The sequence below is a fragment of the Pseudorasbora parva genome, chromosome 5 (genome assembly GCF_024679245.1).
Source record: "Pseudorasbora parva isolate DD20220531a chromosome 5, ASM2467924v1, whole genome shotgun sequence".
Classification (NCBI taxonomy): Eukaryota; Metazoa; Chordata; class Actinopteri; order Cypriniformes; family Gobionidae; genus Pseudorasbora; species Pseudorasbora parva.
Genome location: NC_090176.1, coordinates 2,683,207 through 2,707,419, shown reverse-complemented (window position 1 = coordinate 2,707,419; position 24,213 = coordinate 2,683,207). Strand labels below are relative to the sequence as shown.

The 24,213-nt window shown below is 37.3% G+C and overlaps 1 protein-coding gene and 1 long non-coding RNA gene across 2 annotated transcripts; one reads left to right on the top strand and one right to left on the bottom strand.

Moving 5' to 3' along the window:
- Positions 1 to 220: 220 nt before the first annotated feature.
- Positions 221 to 7,956, bottom strand: LOC137074953 (uncharacterized). Its single transcript, XR_010904965.1, has 3 exons — positions 7,848 to 7,956; positions 3,408 to 3,432; positions 221 to 3,066 (listed from the first exon to the last, which is right to left on the bottom strand). It is a non-coding gene; the product is annotated as an uncharacterized lncRNA (long non-coding RNA).
- A 107-nt stretch (positions 7,957 to 8,063) lies between these two features.
- LOC137074943 (uncharacterized) lies at positions 8,064 to 23,750 on the top strand. The gene is made up of 4 exons (XM_067443048.1): positions 8,064 to 9,189; positions 13,357 to 14,307; positions 22,172 to 22,486; positions 22,786 to 23,750. Exons 1-4 carry the CDS (start codon positions 9,081 to 9,083, stop codon positions 22,890 to 22,892), a joined length of 1,482 nt encoding a protein of 493 aa, XP_067299149.1. The 5' UTR covers positions 8,064 to 9,080; the 3' UTR covers positions 22,893 to 23,750.
- The last annotated feature ends 463 nt before the right edge of the window (positions 23,751 to 24,213 follow it).

The window sequence follows — 24,213 nt, the reverse complement described above, 5'->3', positions numbered from 1 at the left end:
TATTTGTAAATCTTTTATTTTAGGCTGCAAAGACCCTCTTCTTTTATATTATTTTCTATAAATGATTTGAAATATTTCACTGCATGTAATTCAGTAAAATAATTGTATTAACCACACAAAACACATTGTAAAATAAAAACAGTAATTTATTGGTAACTTGAGAGCAAAGAAATTACAATTTCAACATTTCAGATGTATCAAAGTTTAACTGCCAAAAACTCATATCATTAATAAATTTAATGTTGTATATTCAGATGTATGCATCTTCTCATGTTAGCCCCAAAGTGACCTTTTTGTATGACAATAGATTTTCCCATATAAAACAGTTGAGATGGCATCACAGTATAAACTATTTGTCCATCAACATATTTTACATTTTCAGTAAGGACTTTCAACTACCTGGAAAAATCATGGGCTCTTCTGTTCAAAATAAAATCATATCTTTGACTTTATAATACCTTTAGTCCCTTTCAAGTTTGTTAGGGAAATGTGCAGCAAACACAATACCAGGCATCGAGGACAAATCAATGAACATCAACTTGCCCAAAATACTTTCAAGTCCTACCACTGTCTTTCTCACAGGAACTTCCAGGAGGCTAACAATATGGAAACACGTTCCACCTGTCAAAGTATCTTGTAGAAGATTTATGCTTGCAACTGCAAATTCATTCAAAAATGCAAGTTTTATCTCATTCTGACCTTCATTGGGTTCTTTGTAGGAACACAATAATTTAATCTGTCCATATTTGATCTGCGCACCATCACAAAATAACACTGTGTAATTGTTTCGTCTTTTGGTTTTGACATACTGCTGGGAAGTGTAAATTATTTTCCCTATTTGAGCTCTGTTATATGCCTTGACGACATCACTATGTAAAGCCTGACCAAGAAACCGTTCCAGAAGAAAAATATCATCAGTTTCAAGACATCTATTGAATGATGCCCCTAACATGGCCACAATATTGACAACATTACTTGGTTGATAACTATTGCTATTTGTCATTCTGGCCAAAAACTCAGTAGTTACTATGTTCAGCTTTATGTTTTGTGTGATGCTAGGGAGAGATTGTATAGTCTTTACAGCATTTACCATCTGGGCAGGTATATTCTGGGTTCCATGTATAAGACGGAGCAAGTACCCATTTTTGTCTTCAAAGTGAAAGCAAGAGTGTGTCCACAGAGGTCCAAGAGCTCTCACACTATCAGCTAAATGGACAAGTAAGTGCAAATTGGCTGTCATGTATCGCTCACCATAGAGTCCACTCATTTGAGAACAGAAATTCCAGAGTAGTTTCTCAGCATGATCTATTTGAGCAGGGGTTATTGACTCCATCAGAAGAATAAAGATTGCTTCACTAAGGAGCAGGAAATGGTTGTAATACAGTCCTGCAAGAATGCCCCGGAATACAACTGGCCCGAAAAACAGCAAAATGGACCGATACTCAGATGCTTTAAAGAACATCCTGTGAGAAGACACAGAACGAGGGAATCGAATCCTAAATGGTGGCCTTATTTCTTTCAGACGTTTGTCAACTTCTTTGATTGATCTGACCATACTGAATGCACATCGAGAGAACTCTGTGGAAAACCACAAAAACATCAATAGACGCATTACTCCCAGTAGTACAGAATGCATGTAGTCTATACCTGTGCCCAAGACCAAATCATAGCTTGTTAGTCTGCTGAGAAACGTAGGTCCCTTCACCCCATGAACAACACTGTTGGAATCATAGGCCATCTTAGCATAATCTACAAACCCCTTGTGAGTACGAGGCGGGCCTTTTGGATCTGTCTTCTGGAAAGGAAAGGCATGGACATGACCTCTCTCTCCAGTCTTCACTGTTTGACCTGGCTGTTCACACTTTAGACATCCAAAATGTCCATTGAATTGAACAGTATTAAGTACCAAAGCTTTTGCAGGCAAATCGCAGGTTCCTGCAATGGTAAAGGCTTTGCATATGAAAGGTTCTTGAGCTCCTGCAAACTGAAGAGAAATTCCTTCTCTTTCAATTTTGTTCAGAGTGCCACACAGTGGTTCAAGGAATGTCAACATTGACGGCTTTGAATCCCCAAACCAAACACCTGCAAATATCATGTTTTCTCGTTTCGTGCGTTCAACAAAATTTAACTCGTTTATGACACAATAAAAAGGCCAAACAGAAAACTTTGAAGACTTAAAAATAGGTATACCGTCTGTGTTCCACATTAATGAAATGTTTCTGGAATCACTGAGAGGCCCATTGCAAGTAGTAAATTTCTGATAGGTTTTTCCGTCATATATTTCTTCAATACTGTCATGACACTTTTTATGTCTATTAAACCTGAACTTAAGTTTTTCTTCAAAACCTTCCTGAGCAAACAATCTCTTCAGTTGTGCTTCAATGGGAACCTCAATGAAATAGGAGGTTGACCCCTCCATCAACACATTGGCTTCACAGGTTTTACACTGGGTGTCTGTACTCTCAACAATCATGAAGCATGAGCTACAATATTTGTGCAAAAGCAGAGAGGAGGGATCATCAAAAAACTGTTTAAATTTGTGTAAATTTTTAAGACACTCAGTCTGTGTATCAGAGGGGCAGTGCAGAGATATTAATGTAAGCAAATCACTGAGAGCTTTTCCTGTTAATTTGTGTCTGTTTGCAAAAGTCATTATGAGGAGAAGACTCTCTGCAACAGAAATTGGTGCATTTCTGTACAGTGGATGATCTACAGTGTTTGTAGAGCTTTCAAGTTCTGTTCCCTCTTCTTGGTTAAGCTCAAAACTGTCTTCAAATGATAGGTCATCATCAATTGAAAAGTCTTCATCAAATAACGCATTGTCATCTAAAGTCCCTTCTTCAACAAATTCAGGTAGGTGCTCAGGAAATGTATCCATGTAAATAGGCTGTTCAGGCTCTGATTCAACATTAAGACCAGAGTGATGCATCTCACTTGTGTGTCCATAGCACTGGGATGAATGGTTGGCGTAATGGATGTTACACACATTTGTGTTTGAAGAGTCTTCCAAATTAGCAGATCTGGTCACTTGCTCGGTGCTGCAATCATCTGACCTCCAGTTTGTTGCTTTTAGAAAAAAAAATCAATTGATTAATTTGCTTTTACTTGATTGGTGAATTTATGGCTTACTAGTCTCAACATGTTTATTTTTCATTATACTCATGCTAAACACATTACTAATTACTAGACTATTAAAGTGTTTTAATAATCACCTGAGCTGTCAGTAAACCCTTGACAACCCAAGTGAGGTTTTTATTGGCCACATTAACATTTATTTGAATTAACCCTCCAGTCGATCAAAATTTAAAGCTTTGCAAAATGCGATTTCCGCAGAATAAATAAACTACATGCCATCTTGGAGACTGAAGGAAATGGAGTTAATTGTTTTACATTTTTGCACGTTTTACCTTTATTTTCCTGTCCTTGTGTGTCCTGCAGAAAACCGAGAATGATAATACATTAAGCATATTTAACACTCGCATGCAAATTTATAAGGCATACCTAGGTTACAACAATGCAGTATATACTGTAGGAAATCCTGCTATAAATTCTCCCCTCATGGTATTATAATATTAACATTTTATTGGATCTGTTTAAAAGAGGTGATTATTTACTTGGATAGCCATTTTGAAAACTGTACTTTGTGGTGCTGTTGAACACTACGGTCAGACATGTTCTTAATATTTTGCTAATTCCACATATAAAGGTGATCTTAACATACTGTCATTTCAAACAAATATTTTATTGCTATATAAAATGGAGCTGATGAAATGTAGCTGAGTAAAGAACATAGCAGCTAAATGTTTTTTTTTTTTTTTATAAATTACCTGAAAGTCACACTTCAGTAAAAAGTTGTTAAAATATGACTTTGGTAAAAGCTAGTTACCCACATGAAAAAGATTTTAGTAGAAGTATTAAAGCTACACTGTGTAACTTTTTTAGTTTATTCTTAGCTAAAAACACTTAGTTCTTTCAAAAATATATGTGCTCATTAATGTATATTTACTTCTTTCAAGTAATAAAGTATTCTCGTAAGTTTATAATATGCCATTGAAAATACAAGCGGGTGAGGGGTTCGAATGCCGGTCGCCATGTTGCCCCTCCATCTTGAAAGTACATTAGCCAAAGAGGGACATACCCGTAAATTCAAGCTTCGCCTTTCGCGTTTTAACACTCGATGGCACCGTGTCGAATCTGAAGAGGGGGATTGCCATGTTAATGTTGGACTAAATCGGCCACCGTAGGAGTTAAAGGGATACTTCACCGCTTTTTCATATTAAAGGTCCCGTTCTTCGCGATTCCATCTTTCAAACTTTAGTTAGTGTGTAATGTTGCTGTTAGAGCATAAATAATACCTGTAAAATTATAAAGCTCAAAGTTCAATGTCAAGCGAGATATTTTATTTAACAGAAGTTCCCTTTCAAAGCCTACAGCGAACGGCCGGTTTGGACTACACCGCTGCACTTCCTGCTGTGATGACGTCACTAGAACCGTTTGTTGACTAACCCTCCGCCCACAAGAACACGCAAAATAGGGGGCGTGGTCTCGTTGCTCTCCCACGTGGAGAAGAGCGCGCATTCAGCGCTTGCATCTCCCCATTATGGGAAGAGGCGGGACCTTTCCGGGCACAGTGCGCTATGCTGCTGTCCAATCACAACACAGGAAGCGCTGGCCCAATCAGAACTCGTTACGTGTTTCTGAAGGAGGGACTTCATAGAACAAGGAAATCATCAGGCCGTTTTTAGGACAGAGAAAACAGCGGTGTACAGTAGGGCTGGGATAAACGATTATTTTTTAAACGATTAATCTAGCGATTATTTTTTCGATGCATCGATTAATCTAACGATTAATTTTTCCTGCCCGATTCGGTTACGATTTGATTCGATTACCGATTATCTCCCCATTAATTGCCTAATAGCAATTTATACATGTTGATTTAATTATCTGAATTAAAAAAACGAATTCCTTAACATTGCAATATATGTTTATTGCTCTTAAAATTCCAAAGTAAGACTATACAAGAGCAATGCATTCAATAAAACCTTGAAAACATAAAGTAGGCTACACACACACACACACACACACACACACACACACACACACACACACACACACACACACACACACACACACACACACACACACACACACAAATAAATAAGTATTAACCTACAACAAAGAAACATATTATACGATTTTTCTATGTATGCAACTCAGCCTACAGGCTATGCCCATCGATTAAATATCAACAAGTTGGTTAATCAAATCCGGGGACACACTGCAAGCGTGAGCGTCTCGGCTGCGTGGCGTGTCCGTTTTTGTTTCACAAGTTAACAGGTTGGAGTTTGCACACTGACTGTGACGCGCGGAAAACGCGTGCATGCTGGAAATAGAAGAGCGCCTATTTTTCACGTGTGTTGGGAGCGTCTCCTCCGGGCCAAATAGATTAGGAAAAGATGTTTATATATCATTTTGACACGAATACATATTATTAAATTACATTTTCATGTTTGAAAGTCTGTAGGTTTACATAAATAGGCCTAATTGTAATAAAAAACGTCAATTATCGATTTTGAAATATTGCAACTGTCAATACAGAACGAAATATTCTGTAGCCTATTTTGCCGTCAATACCATAGATATGTGGCTACTCCCGACGTTTTCTTTGCTGTATCAGTAGGCTATTTATGTTTAACATTAGGAATAGGGCTTCCCTCCGCATCAATAGCAGCAGCAGCGCCGCGTCAGACACGCTTCTAGTGTGCAAAGGCAGAGAAAACGCCACGCAGCCCCGTGGCTGATCCGCAACAGAAACGCCACGCGCATCCGCGGCATATGACAGTGAAAAAAGTTACATGTAGAGTGCATTACGGGCGCCAATATTCCGTTTAAAACCGGAAGATCCTGGGATGAAACTGCTCACTTAGAGGATGGATACCCTCGGACACATCAGCGCGATTAGACATTGAACATTTTAAATTTAAAACAGCTTATTATGTAGGTAACGTAGCCAATGTGTCCGATGCTTTCACTTGATGCAAACGTTTGTTTTTGTGATTAAAATACATCAAATATTACCAAAACATCTGTCTTCCTGTGTGCAGAAATTTGTTTATGTAGCCGTGACAACAAAACGCGTGCGCGCATGCCTGTGATGCTCCGTGCGCACCGCGCGCCAACCCCATAGACTGTGGCCAACCCGCAAGCCTTGCACTTCTGAAAGTCTGAGGAGCCACTCGTGTTGCTACCATAGATATACATAATAAATAATATACTTAATTACATAATATACTTTATTATGTACATCTATGGTTGCTACTACTCTCCGGCGCCGCCATCTTTATTTTGAGTCTGACGAATCGACGCGCATATTTTGCGTCGACGTATTTTTTGCGTCGACGTCATCGATGACGTCGACGCGTTGTCCCAGCCCTAGTGTACAGATAAGTAAATTGTGTGAAAAATACTGTGTTTTTTTACACGCGAAACATGAACTCATGTTATGTTGCACACTGTAAACATAATCAAAGCTTCGAAACACGCGAAGAACGGATCCTTTAAACTATGTTATTCCCTTAACTAAAACGAGTTGATACACACCTCTCTCGTCTCAGTGCGTGCACTTAATCTCTCTGACGCGCGGTGACGATCTGATAGCATTTAGCTTAGCCCACTAAGCCCAGTTCATTCACTATGGTACCAAACAGAGATCAAGTTAGAAGCGACCAAACACCTCTACGTTTTCCCCATTTAAATACAGTTACATGAATAGTTGAACGACCTAGTATGGTGACATAAAATAAAACGTGGCGCTTTTCTAAGTGGATTAAAAAGGAGAACTATAATGAATGGCGGAATAGCACTTCTGAGAGTACTTCGACTCTGCGCAGTAAAAAGTCCTGCCTGAAACATCTTCCCCTCACTCTCTCATTTCTGTCAATAGGGGGGAGGGGGAGATGTTTCAGGCAGGACTTTTTACTGCGCCGAGTCGAAGTACTCTCAGAAGTGCTATTCCGCCATACATTATAGTTCTCCTTTTTAATCCGCTTAGAAAAGCGCCATGTTTTATTTTATGTCATCATACTTGATCGTTCATCTATTGGTGTAACTGTATTTAAATAGGGAAAACGTGGAGGTGTTTGGTCGCTTCTAACTTGATCTCTGTTTGGTACCATAGTGAATGAACTGGGCTTAGTGGGCTAAGCTAAATGCTATTAGATCGTCACCGCGCGTCAGAGAGATTAAGTGCACGCACTCAGATGAGAGAGGTATGTATCAACTCGTTTTAGTTAAGGGAATAACATAGTTTAATATGAAAAAGCGGTGAAGTATCCCTTTAAAACGAAATTAGAATTGAGAGGAACAGAAACTATTATTCACTGGATGGTCATATACCTTTTCACCACTAACTGGGGGAATCACACAGTGTAGCTTTAAAGTATATGATATCACAGTAAATGTACTTCAGTTTCAAAAGTGTAAGTAAATTACATAATATTTACATGTATGGGTTGGTTGATTATGTCCTGGCCAATAAGCAGATTTGTTATTGACCTGAATTAGTTAAATCATTCATGTAAATTAATCTAAAAATGTGCTGTTTTGACTCTGAAGCTTAATGTAATCTGTAAAGCAAATGGAAACTATACCGGTAGTTATCAGATAAATGTAGTGTAGTAAACATTAAAATATTATTTTTCCCTAAAATGTAGTGGAGTGGAAATATCATGTGGCAAGTTAAGTACCAACACCTCAAATCGTACGTAAATACAGAACTTGGGTGAATATGCTTATAATCAATCACTGCAGATGACAATATAAAAACAATAAAATGTAAATTTCCCAACCTTTCTTCTGTATCTTTTGCAAGTATTTTGCTGGCTCTTCACCTTTCTCCTCCAGCGTGAGTTGTATTTCTGCGCCATTCTGCTCTTCTTTGAGGATGGTGGTATAGACAGTGCAATCTAATACACAGTGTTAAATAGTGTTACACTTACCCCCCCCCTACTATCAAATGTATCAGCAACCTCTATGGAAGAGCAATATTGACTGGTGTCGGGGGCTGCAGGGAAAATAACCTGTGGTTGACAGAAAAAAAAGGTACAGATAGTTCATAAAGGGCACGAAATATATTAAATTTATTCAGACTGAAAAAGGTTACATTAAATGAATAATTATACACACGTCCAACCTTTCCTATTAAATTGTTTAACATAAAGTTGACTAAATTATGATCATAATGAAAATTATCGCAGTTGTAACATTTATTAGCTGGTACAGAATGCACAATTGAAAACTCTTGGCATGTGACAATCACTTATTTTACAAACCATTTCATTATTAGGGTTTCATAAGGTTATTGTAGTAAATGAAAACAAAATTATATGACACTGAAATAATGGGCGTGTAAGAACTATTTCAGTTAACTGAAATAAAAATAAAACTAGATTTTTTTTAATGTAAAAACAAAAAAATAAAGTACTAAAATATAATGTGTTGTACATTTACAAAGCTCACAAAAACCTTAAATTACAAATAAAACACAAGTAAGTTTATTCTATTATTAAAAAGTCGCTGTATCCACTCACCGCTTATAGATGCTGCACCGCCACCTTTGTTTTCTTTTTTGAGCTTCAGTTGGCGCAAAAACACTGTGAACCTTGAACCTTATAGATGATGCAGCCCCAACGTCAGCATTAGAAGAGAGCGCCATCAGTCACAAATGCTGCATCGTCATTGGTTAATTCACAGTGGAGGGGCGTTGCTGAATCAACGAGGTTAAGGCGCGAGTTAGTTAACGTATGGAGTTGCAGGCAGCGGGAATGGAGGAAAAAACAGTTGCAGGACTCAAAAGAAGGTAAGCAACATGTTTTTTTTTTTTTTAAACTTAAAATTTGGGCATTTTAAATGGCGAGTGTATGCGGGTTCTGATACTCTGTGAAGAAACTTGTCGTATTTTGTAGCTATACATTCTTGAAGTTACATAAATTGTGTATGATTGAAAAAATTTGATCTCGTGCAGTGAGACCCCAATAATTAACGTTACGTGAAATGTGTTGTACTTTTGTTTATTTTACAGAATGAGTGCAGAAGGAACTAATACAAAACTGCCCAGAAGAGCGCGAAACCCTCCGAAAAAGATGAGTTTGTATGAACCAGACCGCAGCTCCCCCAGAGATGACCAAGATGGTAACGTTAATTGAGTTATTTTACTATACTACGGCTTCGCTAATTTTGTTAAGTATTAAAACTGGTTTAAGTGGTTATTTTTAACGTACTTTGGACACTTTACTAACCAAAATATTCGTCAGTATTTGGTCTCTTATTACTGGAATTTTTATTAATACGGTATATTGGTAGCTTGAGGCACACATATTGATTACCCAGCAAACACGTTTACGTTGCCACAACGTCTGTGGCACGTTGCATTTCTACTATGGCAACGTCGCATGTCCACGTGCTCGCAACATTGTAACAACGTAGAATTGTAAGATGCAACAGGGCTGTAGCAACGTTGTTGCACGACATTCAGCAACTTCGAGACGACATTCTGACAACTATTTTTTTTAATGCTAGATATAGATATTCCCCATTAACCATTTTGTGGTTCATTTTTAATATCAGACATTATACTTTTTATATGCCTATATTGTTTATCCTATTATTTATGGGCCTACCAGTAAATTAATTATAATCAACACCTGCAACACACTTTTGAAGAGTAAAAATGACATACAAGGTTAACTAATTCAACTTTATTAAAACAGCATGTGACGATAGAACATACATACAGATACATTTTGTAAAAATAAATAAAATAGAATAAACTAATATTTAGTTTAATACATCAAACACAAAAAAAGAAAAGAAAAGATCAGAACATTTAATGAGCAAAAGCAGGTTTTGTAGATGGTAGAAAATCATATTCGAAAGCCGGGCGATCGGTAACTGGAATCAGTCCAGGAAACATCAACAAATCCAAAGGAGAAATGCAAGTCCAGAAACCAGTAGGCAGGTATGAGTCCGAAACCAGGCAAGTTAGACAATAAAAAAAATATTTGTTGTTTACCTGACCAGAAGATGTATAACACTTTTCTTAACGGTAAGGATCTGAGTAAATCTGGTAACGTTAAACGTTAAAAATAGCGTTATGGTGGTACTGTAATACACAAAATCGCAACTCCATGAATAATAAGATAATTTGTCCGTTCATTTTTTTTTTTTTTTTTGTAGTTTGCAGAAAGAACAAATGACTGTCACGTAGACACGGAAATTGTATGTTTGAATATTTACGTATCAGCTGAGGTAAATTAAAAGCAATACTCACGTATCCGCGTATCAAGTTATTAAAGGTCCCGTTCTTCGTGTGTTTTCGAAGCTTTGATTATGTTTACAGTGTGCAACATAACATGAGTTCATTATTCGCGTGTAAAAAAACACAGTATTTTTCACACAATTTACTTATCTGTACACCGCTGTTTCCTCTGTCCTAAAAACGGCCTGATGATTTCCTTGTTCTATGAAGTCCCTCCTTCAGAAACACGTAACGAGTTCTGATTGGGCCAGCGCTTCCTGTGTTGTGATTGGACAGCAGCATAGCGCACTTTGCCCGGAAAGGTCCCGCCTTACCATAACGGGGCGATGCACGGGCTCAATGCGGCTCTTCTCCATGTGGGAGAGCAACAAGACCACGCTCCCTATTTTGCGTGTTCTTGTGGGCGGAGGGTTAGTCAACAAACGGTTCTAGTGACGTCATTACTGAAGGAAATGCAGGGCTGTAGTCCAAACCGGCTGTTCGCTGTAGGCTTTGAAAGGGAACTTCTGTTAAATAAAATATCTCGCTTGACATTGAACTTTGAGCTTTATAATTTTACAGGTATTATTTATGCTCTAACAGCAACATTACACACTAACTAAAGTTTGAAAGATGGAATCGCGAAGAACGGGACCTTTAACTTCAGTACTTGTTGAAGAATGAAACGGTTCAACTCAACTGTCAGTTGAAATTTAAAAGGCTGATTCGCGCTTCAGGGCAGTGATGACTAGTACAGGTCGTCCAGTGGTTGTCCAGATACCTTGGCACAACCTTAAGCAATGGCCCTGGACGGTGGATCAATGTCAACGTTGTGACAACGCTGTAACAACCTTCACCACACAACGTAGTTATAGCAACCTTTTGGCCATGTTGTGTCAACGTTGTTAGAAAGTTGTGTACGTTGTGCCAACGTTGTGTGTTTGCCGGGATATAGCCTACAGGAATTTTTTATGGAATGTCATGAAAAAGGAGTGAAACTTATTTGTACATTTTAGTGACTGAATTTTGCGAATCATCTTAAAATTTAAGGGGTAAAATAATTTGTATAGGAATTGCACCTCAAAGTTCTTTACAAAAAAGTATTCCTGCATACTCTTCATAGACAATGTGTAAAATAAATAAATAAACAAATAAAATGTGTGATAATTAAATAATGAAAGGGATGTGTGATAATTAAATATTGAAAGGGATTAAAAATATTGAAAAAAATAGAATAGAGAGTGCATAAATCAAAGAGTTGCCCAGAAAGTACTGCATAATTAAAGTGAATTTACAGCATAACTTTCGGTAATTATAGTGTAACTATAAAGTAAGTATATGGGAACAATATGTAATATTGGGGGAATAAAGGAGTAACTATCAGGAAAATTTACAAATTATTTATACTGTAAGTATTTTTCATTAAGGGGTAATTATCCGTGTAGTTATGGGGTAAGTATGGATGTGCGGGCTGTAAATTAAAGTGGCTCTTGTTCTCCTCTTGTTTCATGTAGTTACGGGGTAAGTACAATAAAAACACAAATACAATCTGATATCACTCAGAAACCTTTATTTAAAAAATGAAAAATAAAAACTTTTTTTTAAAAACAGATTTAGAACACACTCATTTCTCTTGCTTGGCTTCATCCTCCTCTTGTTCCTCTTCTTTTTCTTCCTTGCCACAGATGAATCTTAAGAAGGATCCCACATGTCTAGCTAGTATTCTGTAACTGTTACACTGAAAATACAGTGCGCGCAGAAATATCCTCACCGTTTACTCGTCTTTTACCCTCATGCCATCCGAGATGTATACGACTTTATTTCCTCAGATGAACACAGAATAATAAATAATCTCTGCTAATTAAAACTAATGCACACGCAGAAAACTGCTGGTCGGATGCGATATATTGTTATTTTTTTTTACATTTGTTATTTTTTACATTTGTTTGTACGTTTGTTATTTAACTCTTATCCTTTGGGATCGTATGGAGTACTGTAGTTATTGCTGTATGTGCTATTTGATGCCTTAACTCTTAGAAACCCAAATGAGTTTTAATTAGCAGAGATTATTTATTATTCTGTGTTCATCTGAGGAAATAAAGTCGTATACATCTCGGATGGCATGAGGGTAAAAGACGAGTAAACGGTGAGGATATTTCTGCGCGCACTGTATTTTCAGTGTAACAGTTACAGAATACTAGCTAGACATGTGGGATCCTTCTTAAGATTCATCTGTGGCAAGGACGAAAAAGAAGAGGAACAAGAGGAGGATGAAGCCAAGCAAGAGAAATGAGTGTGTTTGTTTTTTTTTAATCTGTTTTTAAAAAAAAAGTTTTTATTTGTTATTTTTCATTTTTTAAATAAAGGTTTCCGAGTGATATCAGATTGTATTTGTGTTTTTATTGTACTTACCCCGTAACTACATGAAACAAGAGGAGAACAAGAGCCACTTTAATTTACAGCCAGCACATTCATACTTACCCCATAACTACACGAAACAAGAGGAGAACAAGAGCCACTTTAATTTACAGCCCGCACATTCATACTTACCCCATAACTACACGAAACAAGAGGAGAACAAGAGCCACTTTAATTTACAGCCAGCACATTCATACTTACCCCATAACTACACGAAACAAGAGGAGAACAAGAGCCACTTTAATTTACAGCCCGCACATTCATACTTACCCTACTACATGGATAATTACCCCTTAATGAAAAATACTTACAGTATAAATAATTTGTAAATTTTCCTGATAGTTACCCCTTTATTCCCCCAGTATTACATATTGTTCCCATATACTTACTTTATAGTTACACTATAATTACCGAAAGTTATGCTGTAAATTCACTTTAATTATGCAGTACTTTCCGGGCCGTAATCTAAAGCGTTACCGTTAATCCTAGTTGAACGCTAAAGTGAAGAGGTAATTTTGTTGCTTTGCTAAGAGGGTTAGAAATAAGACAATAAAGATATAGTAGCATGTTTAAGTAAGACTGATTTTTAGCCTGCACTGATTTACTCACAATCTCCTTTTTGTTTTCTTTGTGTTAATTTTCAGGACTTTTTGTATTTTTGACCTTTGAAGATGGATACACAGCAAAGATTTTTAATCTCTGTGATATACTAAACAAAGATGATAAACCCATCGCTTGCTTTAGAGATCTGACACCAGGAGAAGAAGTACTTGCAAGATGGTCTGACAATAAGTTCTACAAAGCTACAGTAGACTTCACTGGAACAGCTGACAAAACGGTGGATACCAAGAAGACGACAAAGAAGGGCATGAAAAAAAGAGATGCAGCTGCTCAAAGATTCTACAACCTTCCATTCCTACCTCAAGCAGGCCAGTCCACCTCTGCACAGGATCACCTAAATACTGTGGACCAAAATGTCATTCAGCCTCCAACAACCTGGCCAGTGTACCAGCCTCCACCTACAGAGTCATTTCTACCTGTCCAGCCACAGCACCAGCATGCAACTGCCTGGCCACAGTACCAACTTCCAGTTTCCCAGTCATCAACAAATATGCAACAACATTACCAGCATTCACCATTCCAGTCGCTCTATCGAACTACTCTGTCTCCAATTCCACACAATTCCAGCCTTTCGCAGTATTCAAAGCATCACCAGCCTCACACAGCACTACCCACACCTTCAGACCAAACACAACAGCAGCCTGTTTTGGCAGATTTGGATCAGCGAAGACAGCCACCAGCTCCTACAGCCAAAGAAAGCTTCCTCAAAATGTTGTACAGTCCTAATACACATCAAAAACCTGCTGTTCTTGGGGACCAGAGCCAGACAAGCACCTCTGAACATGAGACTTCAAGCTCATCTGCAGATGCTTTAATCATCGAGCGTGATCCAATTCCAGAATATGGAGAACCATGTTTCATTTCGCCTGAGTCAGCAGAAGACAGATCATGGAAGCCATGCGAAGCATGCAAGACAGAGGTGGAAAAATTAGTGGAGGAAAAGGCCAAACTGCATGATGTGCTGTGTGGTATAAGTAAGTATGTTTTGTCTCTCTGTTGCAATTACTTATTCTTTTAACACTTCTTTTTTTCTCTCAAAGTTTTTCTAACACACCTAATATCTATTCAGAAGAGTTAAAGTTAAGAAGAAGTGTAAAAAAAAAAAACGTGGGTAATAATCTAGTGTATTAAATTGTGCAACATAAAATTGTAATTATGTTTTTATATTTGTATATGTTTAAACAGGGCTCGACATTAAGCATGTTCATGTGCTTGTCCTTCGGACAAGTAAATCGGTCTTTCACTTGTCCGAGTAAAATATTTGCTTGTCCGGGAAAAGTTTGATTTGTGTGTGGGTGTGTGTGTTGTAAATATAACTTATTCTTAAGCAATATTCTCACCAGTGTTCAATCAGCTTTGACATATTTAAAATCTGCATATGTGATATTTTTACCTTTTATAAAGGGCATTTTCCCCCTAATCTTATTAAATATAGCAGGGTATCCGCGGGGTCTTGAAAAGTCTTAAAAGGTGATAAATCAATTTTGGGAAAATTAAGACCCATATAAAGTATTAAAAAGTCTTATCACGGCTTTATAAAGTCTTAAATTTTGAAAGTATTTTGTTCAAGCTTTGTCAAAAGAGTTTGACTCCAAAAAGTATTTATGAATATTAGGGCTGCAGCTATCGATTCTTTTTGTAATCGATTAATCTACCACTTAATCGATCGATTAATCGGATAATAATTACTTTTTCTTTATTAAAGAGCAATAAGAGACACTAAGACGCGTATCTTAAAATTAACATCTAATTGGTCTTCTTTTTAGAAAAATTAAGTTTTATTGCTGAAATTGCATACATTAATAACTGTGAAACTAAACAATTTTAATGCATACAATTGCCATATTATATTAAATAAAAATCTATTTCAAATTACTTTAAAAAGGTAAACATAGTTCAATCTAAAACTAAACCTACAACCAATAAATCTAAATAGTAGTAATATAAATAACAATAATGCCAATATAAATAATATAAATATTCTATAAATTCTATATAATATAAATATTCTAATATTCTATAAATATTCTATAAATAATATAAATAACTAAACATTGTATTTATGTTGTGCAACTTAACTTTCATGTATCAGCTTCAGCTCAGGCATGACATAAGCATTTACTGTCTTATTTACTCCTTTACTGAAGCAAAATGTATTGGACAGGTTAACTTGGAGCAAGAGATGTGCGGATCAGCTCTATCGTCATCGAATCAGCTGTTAGAATCAAACCATCCACCCGCACCAGGTGGTCACAACTTCAAATCCTCCGTGTTAAGCGCGATGCTATCGTCACATATTAGCTACACTGAAGTAGGTTGCTAAACAAAAAAAAATATATATATTTTGGCAAAATTACATTTACATAAACCAGGGTCGACAACCTATACATCACACGGAGGAATAACCGCTAGAACGTGATCAAACGCGAGATATGTTTAATTCAGTTAAAGTACATCTCACATGCTGATCTTTTGAGCTAATCATTCATCATTGTAACACAGCTTGTTTTAAGTTAGTAGCTATAAATATGATTAAAGTGTGATATTTAAATTACACAAATCAATGAAAGCACGCAGCTCTGAGCTCTGAAAGCACGAGCGCTGCTCATCACACACACGCGCGCGTTACAGCTTGTTCTGATATTTGTTGCGCCTAGTATTGAGAACATCTAATGGTGCATTTCGAAGATATTATCAAGTAGGATATATAAAGTCTCATTAAAGATTTCACACACATCACAATGACGGTGATCCATGTGCAAAGCTGCAAACTCCATCGCGTTCATGTGTTTGGAGTTGCTCGTATCTCCTCAGCTGACGCGTGAACTGCCGCAAATGAAACTTAAATGTTCAGCGTCGCATCCTGAAGCTCAACACACAGTTGTCTTCATTTAAAAACAGCGATATTAAATGATATTACCAGTGCTGATGCTCGCCCGCTCTCTCTCTCTCTCACACATTGCGGTCTTTGGATCTCGACATGAGCTGAAAACGAAAGTTAAAGAACGACACGCATTCATTGCGTTTTAGCGTGATATGAGAGTTCCGCGTCTTTATTAAAATCAACATATTAACGATTTCTCTCATCCACCTGCAATGTTTGGGATGTTTATGCACCTGAACCGCGGATATAACCGCAATCCGCTCATACTCCGAGTCCTTACACAAAAAATGTCTTTCTGCAATATCTGTGTGTAGTTAAATGGACTAAGCGAAGCGTCGAGGCAGATGATTTTGCCTCGAGGATTTTTTTGATTCGATTAACTCGAGTTACTCGATGAATCGTTGCAGCCCTAATGAATATATTTATTTTCATCCCCATAAGTATTAAAAAACAATGGGGCGCTCAGTCTGAGATCGGCTCGGAGCGCGCGCCAGGGATGGACATTAGCACCGCCACCAGCCAAATGCGGCTGATTTTGAGTTGTGGCGGGTAAACTCGCTTCACCTACCGAGTTGTTTCACCTCTTTGTAAACTATGTTCAATGGATGCGAGTGCTGCCGTATGTGCGCATATGACCAGTCATTTTCTGCGCTGTGAGACTCGCGCGCGCTGAGAGAAGATCTGACGCTGTGCATCATCCGAGAGCGCGCGCTCGTCTCACAGCGCGCAAATATTGAGTTCTCTTTCAAGTCTTGCACTTAAACAGACAAACTCACACAAGAAGTATGTCAACATGTCGATCTTGATGAGTATCCTAGCAGACATAGTCTGAATATGCCTTAAGAGGACTGTATACAGGGTCCCCGCGGAGTCTTAAAAACTCTTAAAAGTATTAAATTTCAAAATCAAAATATAAGGCCTTAAAAAGTCTTAATTTCGCGGAAGCACTGGGTTCTAGGTCTTAAATAATGTTTAACAGGTCTTAATTTTCCTACGTCCATGTAACGCTACCTTATTGAAATGCTCTCGCCTCCCGCAGCACGCGCGCACGTACGTGTGTTTGTTCTGTGGTGTTTGTAGTTCTTTCTTTCGCTAGACCAACTATTGTTCGCTCTATTACAACTACAAATTAGACAAGCATGCCACGTGTATTGCAGCAAATCAGCTTTCGTGTTATTGGCACGAGCCTCTTTCTGATCGTACCCCACAGACGCATAAAACGGATTTTATTATTCAGCTGAGTCTGACGGTCCTTGCAGTTCCGCGATCGTGAACGCGAAGGCGAATCTTTCTTACCATCTTGCTTAATGACCAAATAAAAGTATAATATACCCGATTGAACTAAAAGAGTTAATAACAGTGATGTAAACTCCGAACTCCGATGTCAGGCTGCTTGTGTTTGCTGCCTGTCAGCGCTCGCGCGAGTGTATTGAATGTGTTATTTCTTGGCTCATTACTCTAAGGTTACTCTTGAACGATCAAATATACACATTATGCATATGTCTATATCCTGATTTGAGTTAAAAAGTTTGGGACGTGTCAGTAAGCATTGGATCTGCGCATTAGTAAGCTCTCAAATTGAAAGCAAACTAATATAGCTTAACAACAAAACAAACGGGGAAACAGCACTTACACTTAAAGGAACACTCCAACAGGGCTTTTAGAAATATGGCTTATTCAACTTTGGTACTTTGCTACATTTAGATTTGTGGGGAAATGCATTTTAAGCTAAGCTAGCGGCGACCCTGCCAAACTAAAACAATGCATGCACTGAGATAAATGCATTTGCCCACATATCTAAATGTCTAAGTTGAATAAACCCTATTTCTAAAAACGGTGGGTGTTCCTCTTTGTAGATATGCTTCTTTATGTTGTATTTATTTGTCCTATTGTCATTTGTTTATAAGTATACATTTTATTACTGACCGATTACTTGATTACGTAATCACTTGAAAACGTTTTACTTATATTAAGCAATTATTGCAGTGGTTTACTTTTAAGATGTTGGTTCCCACCCCAAGCGTTTGTGTTATTAAAGATAGATAGTGCACTACTGGACCAGCCTTTTTTGATAATAACAAAACAAGATTCATGCATTTTGTCAGTTTTTTTGCCGTGTGACTATTGTGCATCTAACATAATAATATGGTTAATGTTGCATCCTAATTATTTAAAAAAATAAAAATGTTTGCAAATCTATGGAAGTGACCACCACAAAATAAAAACTAATTTTTGTCAATTTATATATATATATATAGCCTAATTGAGGGATTCTGCATTTCCTATGCATGTTTTTTTATTGCGTGATATAGGTCTTAAATTTTATTCATAATGGTCTTAAAAAGGTATTGAAAAGTCTTAAATTTGACTTGGTGAAACCTGCAGATACCCTGTGTATAGTATGCACAGTCGAGAAAGACGAGCATATCCCTGCCTCAGGTCTTAAAGGCGCAGTAGCCTTTACTGCTGCCTGAGTGATGTCCTTATGTTTAGTTTGACATTAATCAATGCTCTTGATTGAATAGCTTTTGTAAGTTTAATAAGGATTAATCTTTCATTTAAACAATTAAATATGCAGTTATTTTACATTTGATTACTTTATTCAATTTCTGTACCTTTCTGCAGGCCAGTAGGCCTGTACATTATTATTTAATGTACACATGAGTGAGGTCGAGTTAAACATTCTAGTTTGAATTTTTTTTTCTTTCGGTTTTCGGCTTTGGTTTCTTCTTTTTTGGTTTCGGCCAAGAATTTTGATTTCGGTGCATCCCTACTGACAATGTTCTGCTCAGTATGTTGTCAACACGCTTCAAAGATGCCAAAACGAATAGTTTCATTCTTGGGACTAAAAACCATAAAACTGGAAGCCATAAAAGACCACAAATCATCGTGAAAAAGTCAGTATTTCATTGAGACTTGAGATTAAATAAACTGTTGTAGAGCTGTTGTAAAAGTATTGTAGAGCTTGTAGTATTAATTTGTTAAAAGTAAAAAAGTGGCTGGTAAAAACATTGAGTGGTAGACTTTGAAAAAAGTTAATTTCCATCCCTGGCAAGCGCTGTCTAAGGGTGACGTCATGTATTTTGTGAAATGCGCAGTTAGGTAATGTTGTCGCCCTCCATATGTTGTAAAATAGATAAGCAATATAAACGATACAAAATTGGCCCACGATAGAGATTTTAAGTCTACATTCGACTACAACTGTTTATTAAAGGTTTGTTGCCGATTAGAACTTGAAGTGCGATGAGGTCTTAAAATATTTTGAGACGGTCTTTAAAAAGTCTTAAAAAGGTATTGAAATTAACTTCAGGATCCCTGCATATACCCTGTATAGGCTATGCTTCAGGTTTTATATTATATTCTTAAATTTGATCTATACATTAAATTAAAATAAGACACTATAGGGCTGTTACCAATCAAATTAAATAATTTACACTGAAAAATTACAACTGCATTAAATAATGTTTTGAGATTTGTATTTTTTAATAAACAAAACAAATTTTGAAAAGTATTTGAAACTAAACCACCAGTAGGTGGCAGCAGGTGAGTCTTAATGAGTGAGTCATTGAGTCATTCATTTAAACGATTCATTCAAACGACTGATTCATTCAAGAATGTGGCAGTCGTTTATGAATAGCTCATTGAATCTTTGATTCAACCGATTCATTCAAACACTGAATCATTCAGTAACACTGTTGCTGTGAGACACATTATGGTTCTGCTGTTTGGAACTTTGTTGCTTGGAATCTTTGTTTGGAATATTTTCGCTGCTGAAATAGAACAAAACAATGTAAGTGACTAAATGTTAATTAATTGTTTATGGAACTGTCATGAAATCAGTGTCATTTTCAGTAGTGATGGTATTCAGGAAAACAGCACATTTGGTTGTGTGATGTTGTTTAACTGTATCATATGTAGGGCTGGGACAACGCGTCGACGTCATCGATGACGTCGACGCAAAAAATACGTCGACGCAAAATATGCGCGTCGATTCGTCAGACTCAAAATAAAGATGGCGGCGCCGGAGAGTAGTAGCAACCATAGATGTACATAATAAAGTATATTATGTAATTAAGTATATTATTTATTATGTATATCTATGGTAGCAACACGAGTGGCTCCTCAGACTTTCAGAAGTGCAAGGCTTGCGGGTTGGCCACAGTCTATGGGGTTGGCGCGCGGTGCGCACGGAGCATCACAGGCATGCGCGCACGCGTTTTGTTGTCACGGCTACATAAACAAATTTCTGCACACAGGAAGACAGATGTTTTGGTAATATTTGATGTATTTTAATCACAAAAACAAACGTTTGCATCAAGTGAAAGCATCGGACACATTGGCTACGTTACCTACATAATAAGCTGTTTTAAATTTAAAAATGTTCAATGTCTAATCGCGCTGATGTGACCGAGGGTATCCATCCTCTAAGTGAGCAGTTTCATCCCAGGACTATTCCGGTTTTAAACGGAGTATTGGCGCCCATAATGCACTCTACATGTAACTTTTTTCACTGTCATATGCCGCGGATGCGCGTGGCGTTTCTGTTGCGGATCAGCCACGGGGCTGCGTGGCGTTTTCTCTGCCTTTGCACACTAGAAGCGTGTCTGACGCGGCGCTGCTGCTGCTATTGATGCGGAGGGAAGCCCTATTCCTAATGTTAAACATAAATAGCCTACTGATACAGCAAAGAAAACGTCGGGAGTAGCCACATATCTATGGTATTGACGGCAAAATAGGCTACAGAATATTTCGTTCTGTATTGACAGTTGCAATATTTCAAAATCGATAATTGACGTTTTTTATTATTACAATTAGGCCTATTTATGTAAACCTACAGACTTTCAAACATGAAAATGTAATTTAATAATATGTATTCGTGTCAAACATGTGAGCCGAAACAAAAACGGACACGCCACGCAGCCGAGACGCTCACGCTTGCAGTGTGTCCCCGGATTTGATTAACCAACTTGTTGATATTTAATCGATGGGCATAGCCTGTAGGCTGAGTTGCATACATAGAAAAATCGTATAATATGTTTCTTTGTTGTAGGTTAATACTTATTTATTTGTGTGTGTGTGTGTGTGTGTGTGTGTGTGTGTGTGTGTGTGTGTGTGTGTAGCCTACTTTATGTTTTCAAGGTTTTATTGAATGCATTGCTCTTGTATAGTCTTACTTTGGAATTTTAAGAGCAATAAACATATATTGCAATGTTAAGGAATTCGTTTTTTCATTCAGATAATTAAATCAACATGTATAAATTGCTATTAGGCAATTAATGGGGAGATAATCGGTAATCGAATCGAATCGTAACCGAATCGGACAAGAAAAATTAATCGTTAGATTAATCAATGCATCGGAAAAATAATCGCTAGATTAATCGTTTAAAAAATAATCGTTTATCCCAGCCCTAATCATATGTTAAATGTAAAAATTTCACATTTTGAATGTTTACCGCAATTTCTCTGTTTGAGCGGCACTCATTTGTTTTGATTTCTCCTTGAGATGCGCGAGCGTCAACAGCGTGCTGTTACCGTCAGTTCATTACATTATATATTATCCATATCCACTATCAATCACCACTTACACTAAATTAATGCAGAATCATTCTTGCATTTTGATAATTCGTTAGTTATTGGCGTTTTAATCAGTCTCTTGTCCGTCGGGCAAGTAAAATTCTCTTTCACTTGTCCCATCAAAAAATCCACTTGTCCCGGACAAGCGGACAAGCGTTAATGTCGAGCCCTGTTAAAGTTCTACTACATTGTCTTACTTTGGACATTGGGAGTTATTTGATGCTTAAGCTAAATCTTAAAAGCTTTAAACAATTTGGTAAAACTCTTATCCAATCATGAAATCTTTTGGACTTTTTAAAAACTTGTCTTTTGTTTTTGTTTTTTTACTTTATGAATGCTGCTGTGTCCCTGTAAGGTAATATACATCTTTTGTGTCACAGGTGGTGAGCACCTCGAGGTATTCAGAAGTTTTCTGGACAAAGTGGAACAGATCCAACCTCAGGCTGGTGTTTGGGCTCCAAAAGGCAGATCTCGGCAGCAGGAGCTATATCCAGGAAGTGGCCTCTTCTTGTCCTCGACTCACCTGGCTGCAATCCATGCAACCGCAAAGAAGGACTGCCTTCGCTTGTTCCATCTTCTTTTTGATGAATTCTTTACTGCAGAGGAGTGCCAGAATGCTGTGGCATTTGGGAAACACGGAAAGGTGCCAGATGGGAAGAGAGTCCTGGATAAGTTCAAAGTCAATGCAATTCTAAGTAAGTATGTTGCTCATGTGGTTGTTAACAATTTGTGGAAAAAGTTGTGAAAATTCATAGGTAAAAAATGTGTGGGAACCCAATAAGAGGTGTTGGATACCCATATATCACATAGCTACGTTAAATGTTATGATTGTTTCACTGTCCTCACAGTTTTGCTGCATTTCCTTATGTGTGATCCATAGAGATATTACAATGTGAATTTTGTCGTATCAGGATGAAAAAAGTTGTTAAAACTGTTTTGGTAACTGCGGTTACTAAATGCAATCTGTAATTTGTGCTTTCTTTTATTCTTGCAGCTTACGTCATGCGCTGTAGTACACAGGCTGGTTGGACACCAGTTGAAAAAAGTAAGGTCAAAAAAGCCTTCATAAACAAATGCCGCATCAGGGCCACAACACTGTAACTATCGGATGGGGCACACAGAGACATTTGTTGAAATGACAATGTTCACAAAAAGTCCTTGTTTTCAAATGATGTATGTTGGCGTCAGAGACTCAAGTTTATTGTTGTAAATTGTTGTAAACCTGGCCTGCCACTGCTCATAACATTGTTAAAATTGTTACTGTTTTAAAAATATAATTTTACAAAAAAAAGCACTTTAGTTCATATTTTGTAATGACCATGTTTAAACCGTTTTTGCTGTCTTTAAAATGTCTTTAAATTTGTTAATGTTATTTTGATTTAAATAAAGATTCAGATTCAAATTTCTTTATTTCTTTATTACATCAGCTAATCTGCCATTTGCTATAGATTTTTAAAGCCTGATGGTTGTGGATAGATCTTCTGTCTGTCCTGCAGTGAAGAGAGAGTAGCATTCCCGTCCGTTGTTTCTTTGGTCCATCAAGATGTTCTGAAGTGGATGAGCTGTGTTGTTTAGAATGGTGAATCTAGTCTGGTAGGAGGAAAAGGTCATATGATTGAATAAGTAATTCATGTGCGTGCGTGTGTGTTTGTGTGCATGAGAGGGAGAGTGAGCGAGAGACTCGGATATTGCTCCATAGTAGCTCCAGTATTGCTCATTTTCTTTTTCAAAGGAGAAATAAAGGAGTCATTAAAAACACAGAATTGAGATTAGCAAGGCATCTCCTTTTAGTCTCAGGTATGACTCCCTCTGATTATTCTGTCTCACCTATTGCTCCTAGTGAATTTTAGGAGAAATATATGAGAAACATTTTAGACAAAATAGAGATTAAAATAAGGCTTAGATGAGAATCTCAAATTTGTCTCCTGAGCTATAGAAAAGCAAGCTTTGAGCAGTAAAATTTTCCTCTGGGTGTGTGTGTGTGTGTGAGTCGATGTGTCAATATCACACTGATGTTTAGAGTGTCACCCCTTTACTGCTGTGTACTTTTTTTTTCAGCATTGTGGCCGATTTGTAGATTGTACACACAAATATTCTGAGAATTTTTGTGTTTTTGCCAATTTCCCATTCATTTCCTACGGTCAGTCATTTATGACCGAAGACAATGGACATTGCTTTTTTTTTTTTTTTTTTTTACGACCAGTTAGCATGCTCGAATCATGACCCCAATTTGTTTGTGTGTTTACATACCTAATGCTTAAGGAAAAATGTAGACTGCATAACTGTTCCTCATTATATAACTATACATTGTGTGTTGAGTCTGTGAGACTCTACGGATTGGGTTCTGGTAATTTTGCACAAGAGATGAAAGAAGTAATGCATATATGTGGTTTATTTTTCAGTGTTTCCGAAGATCATAATT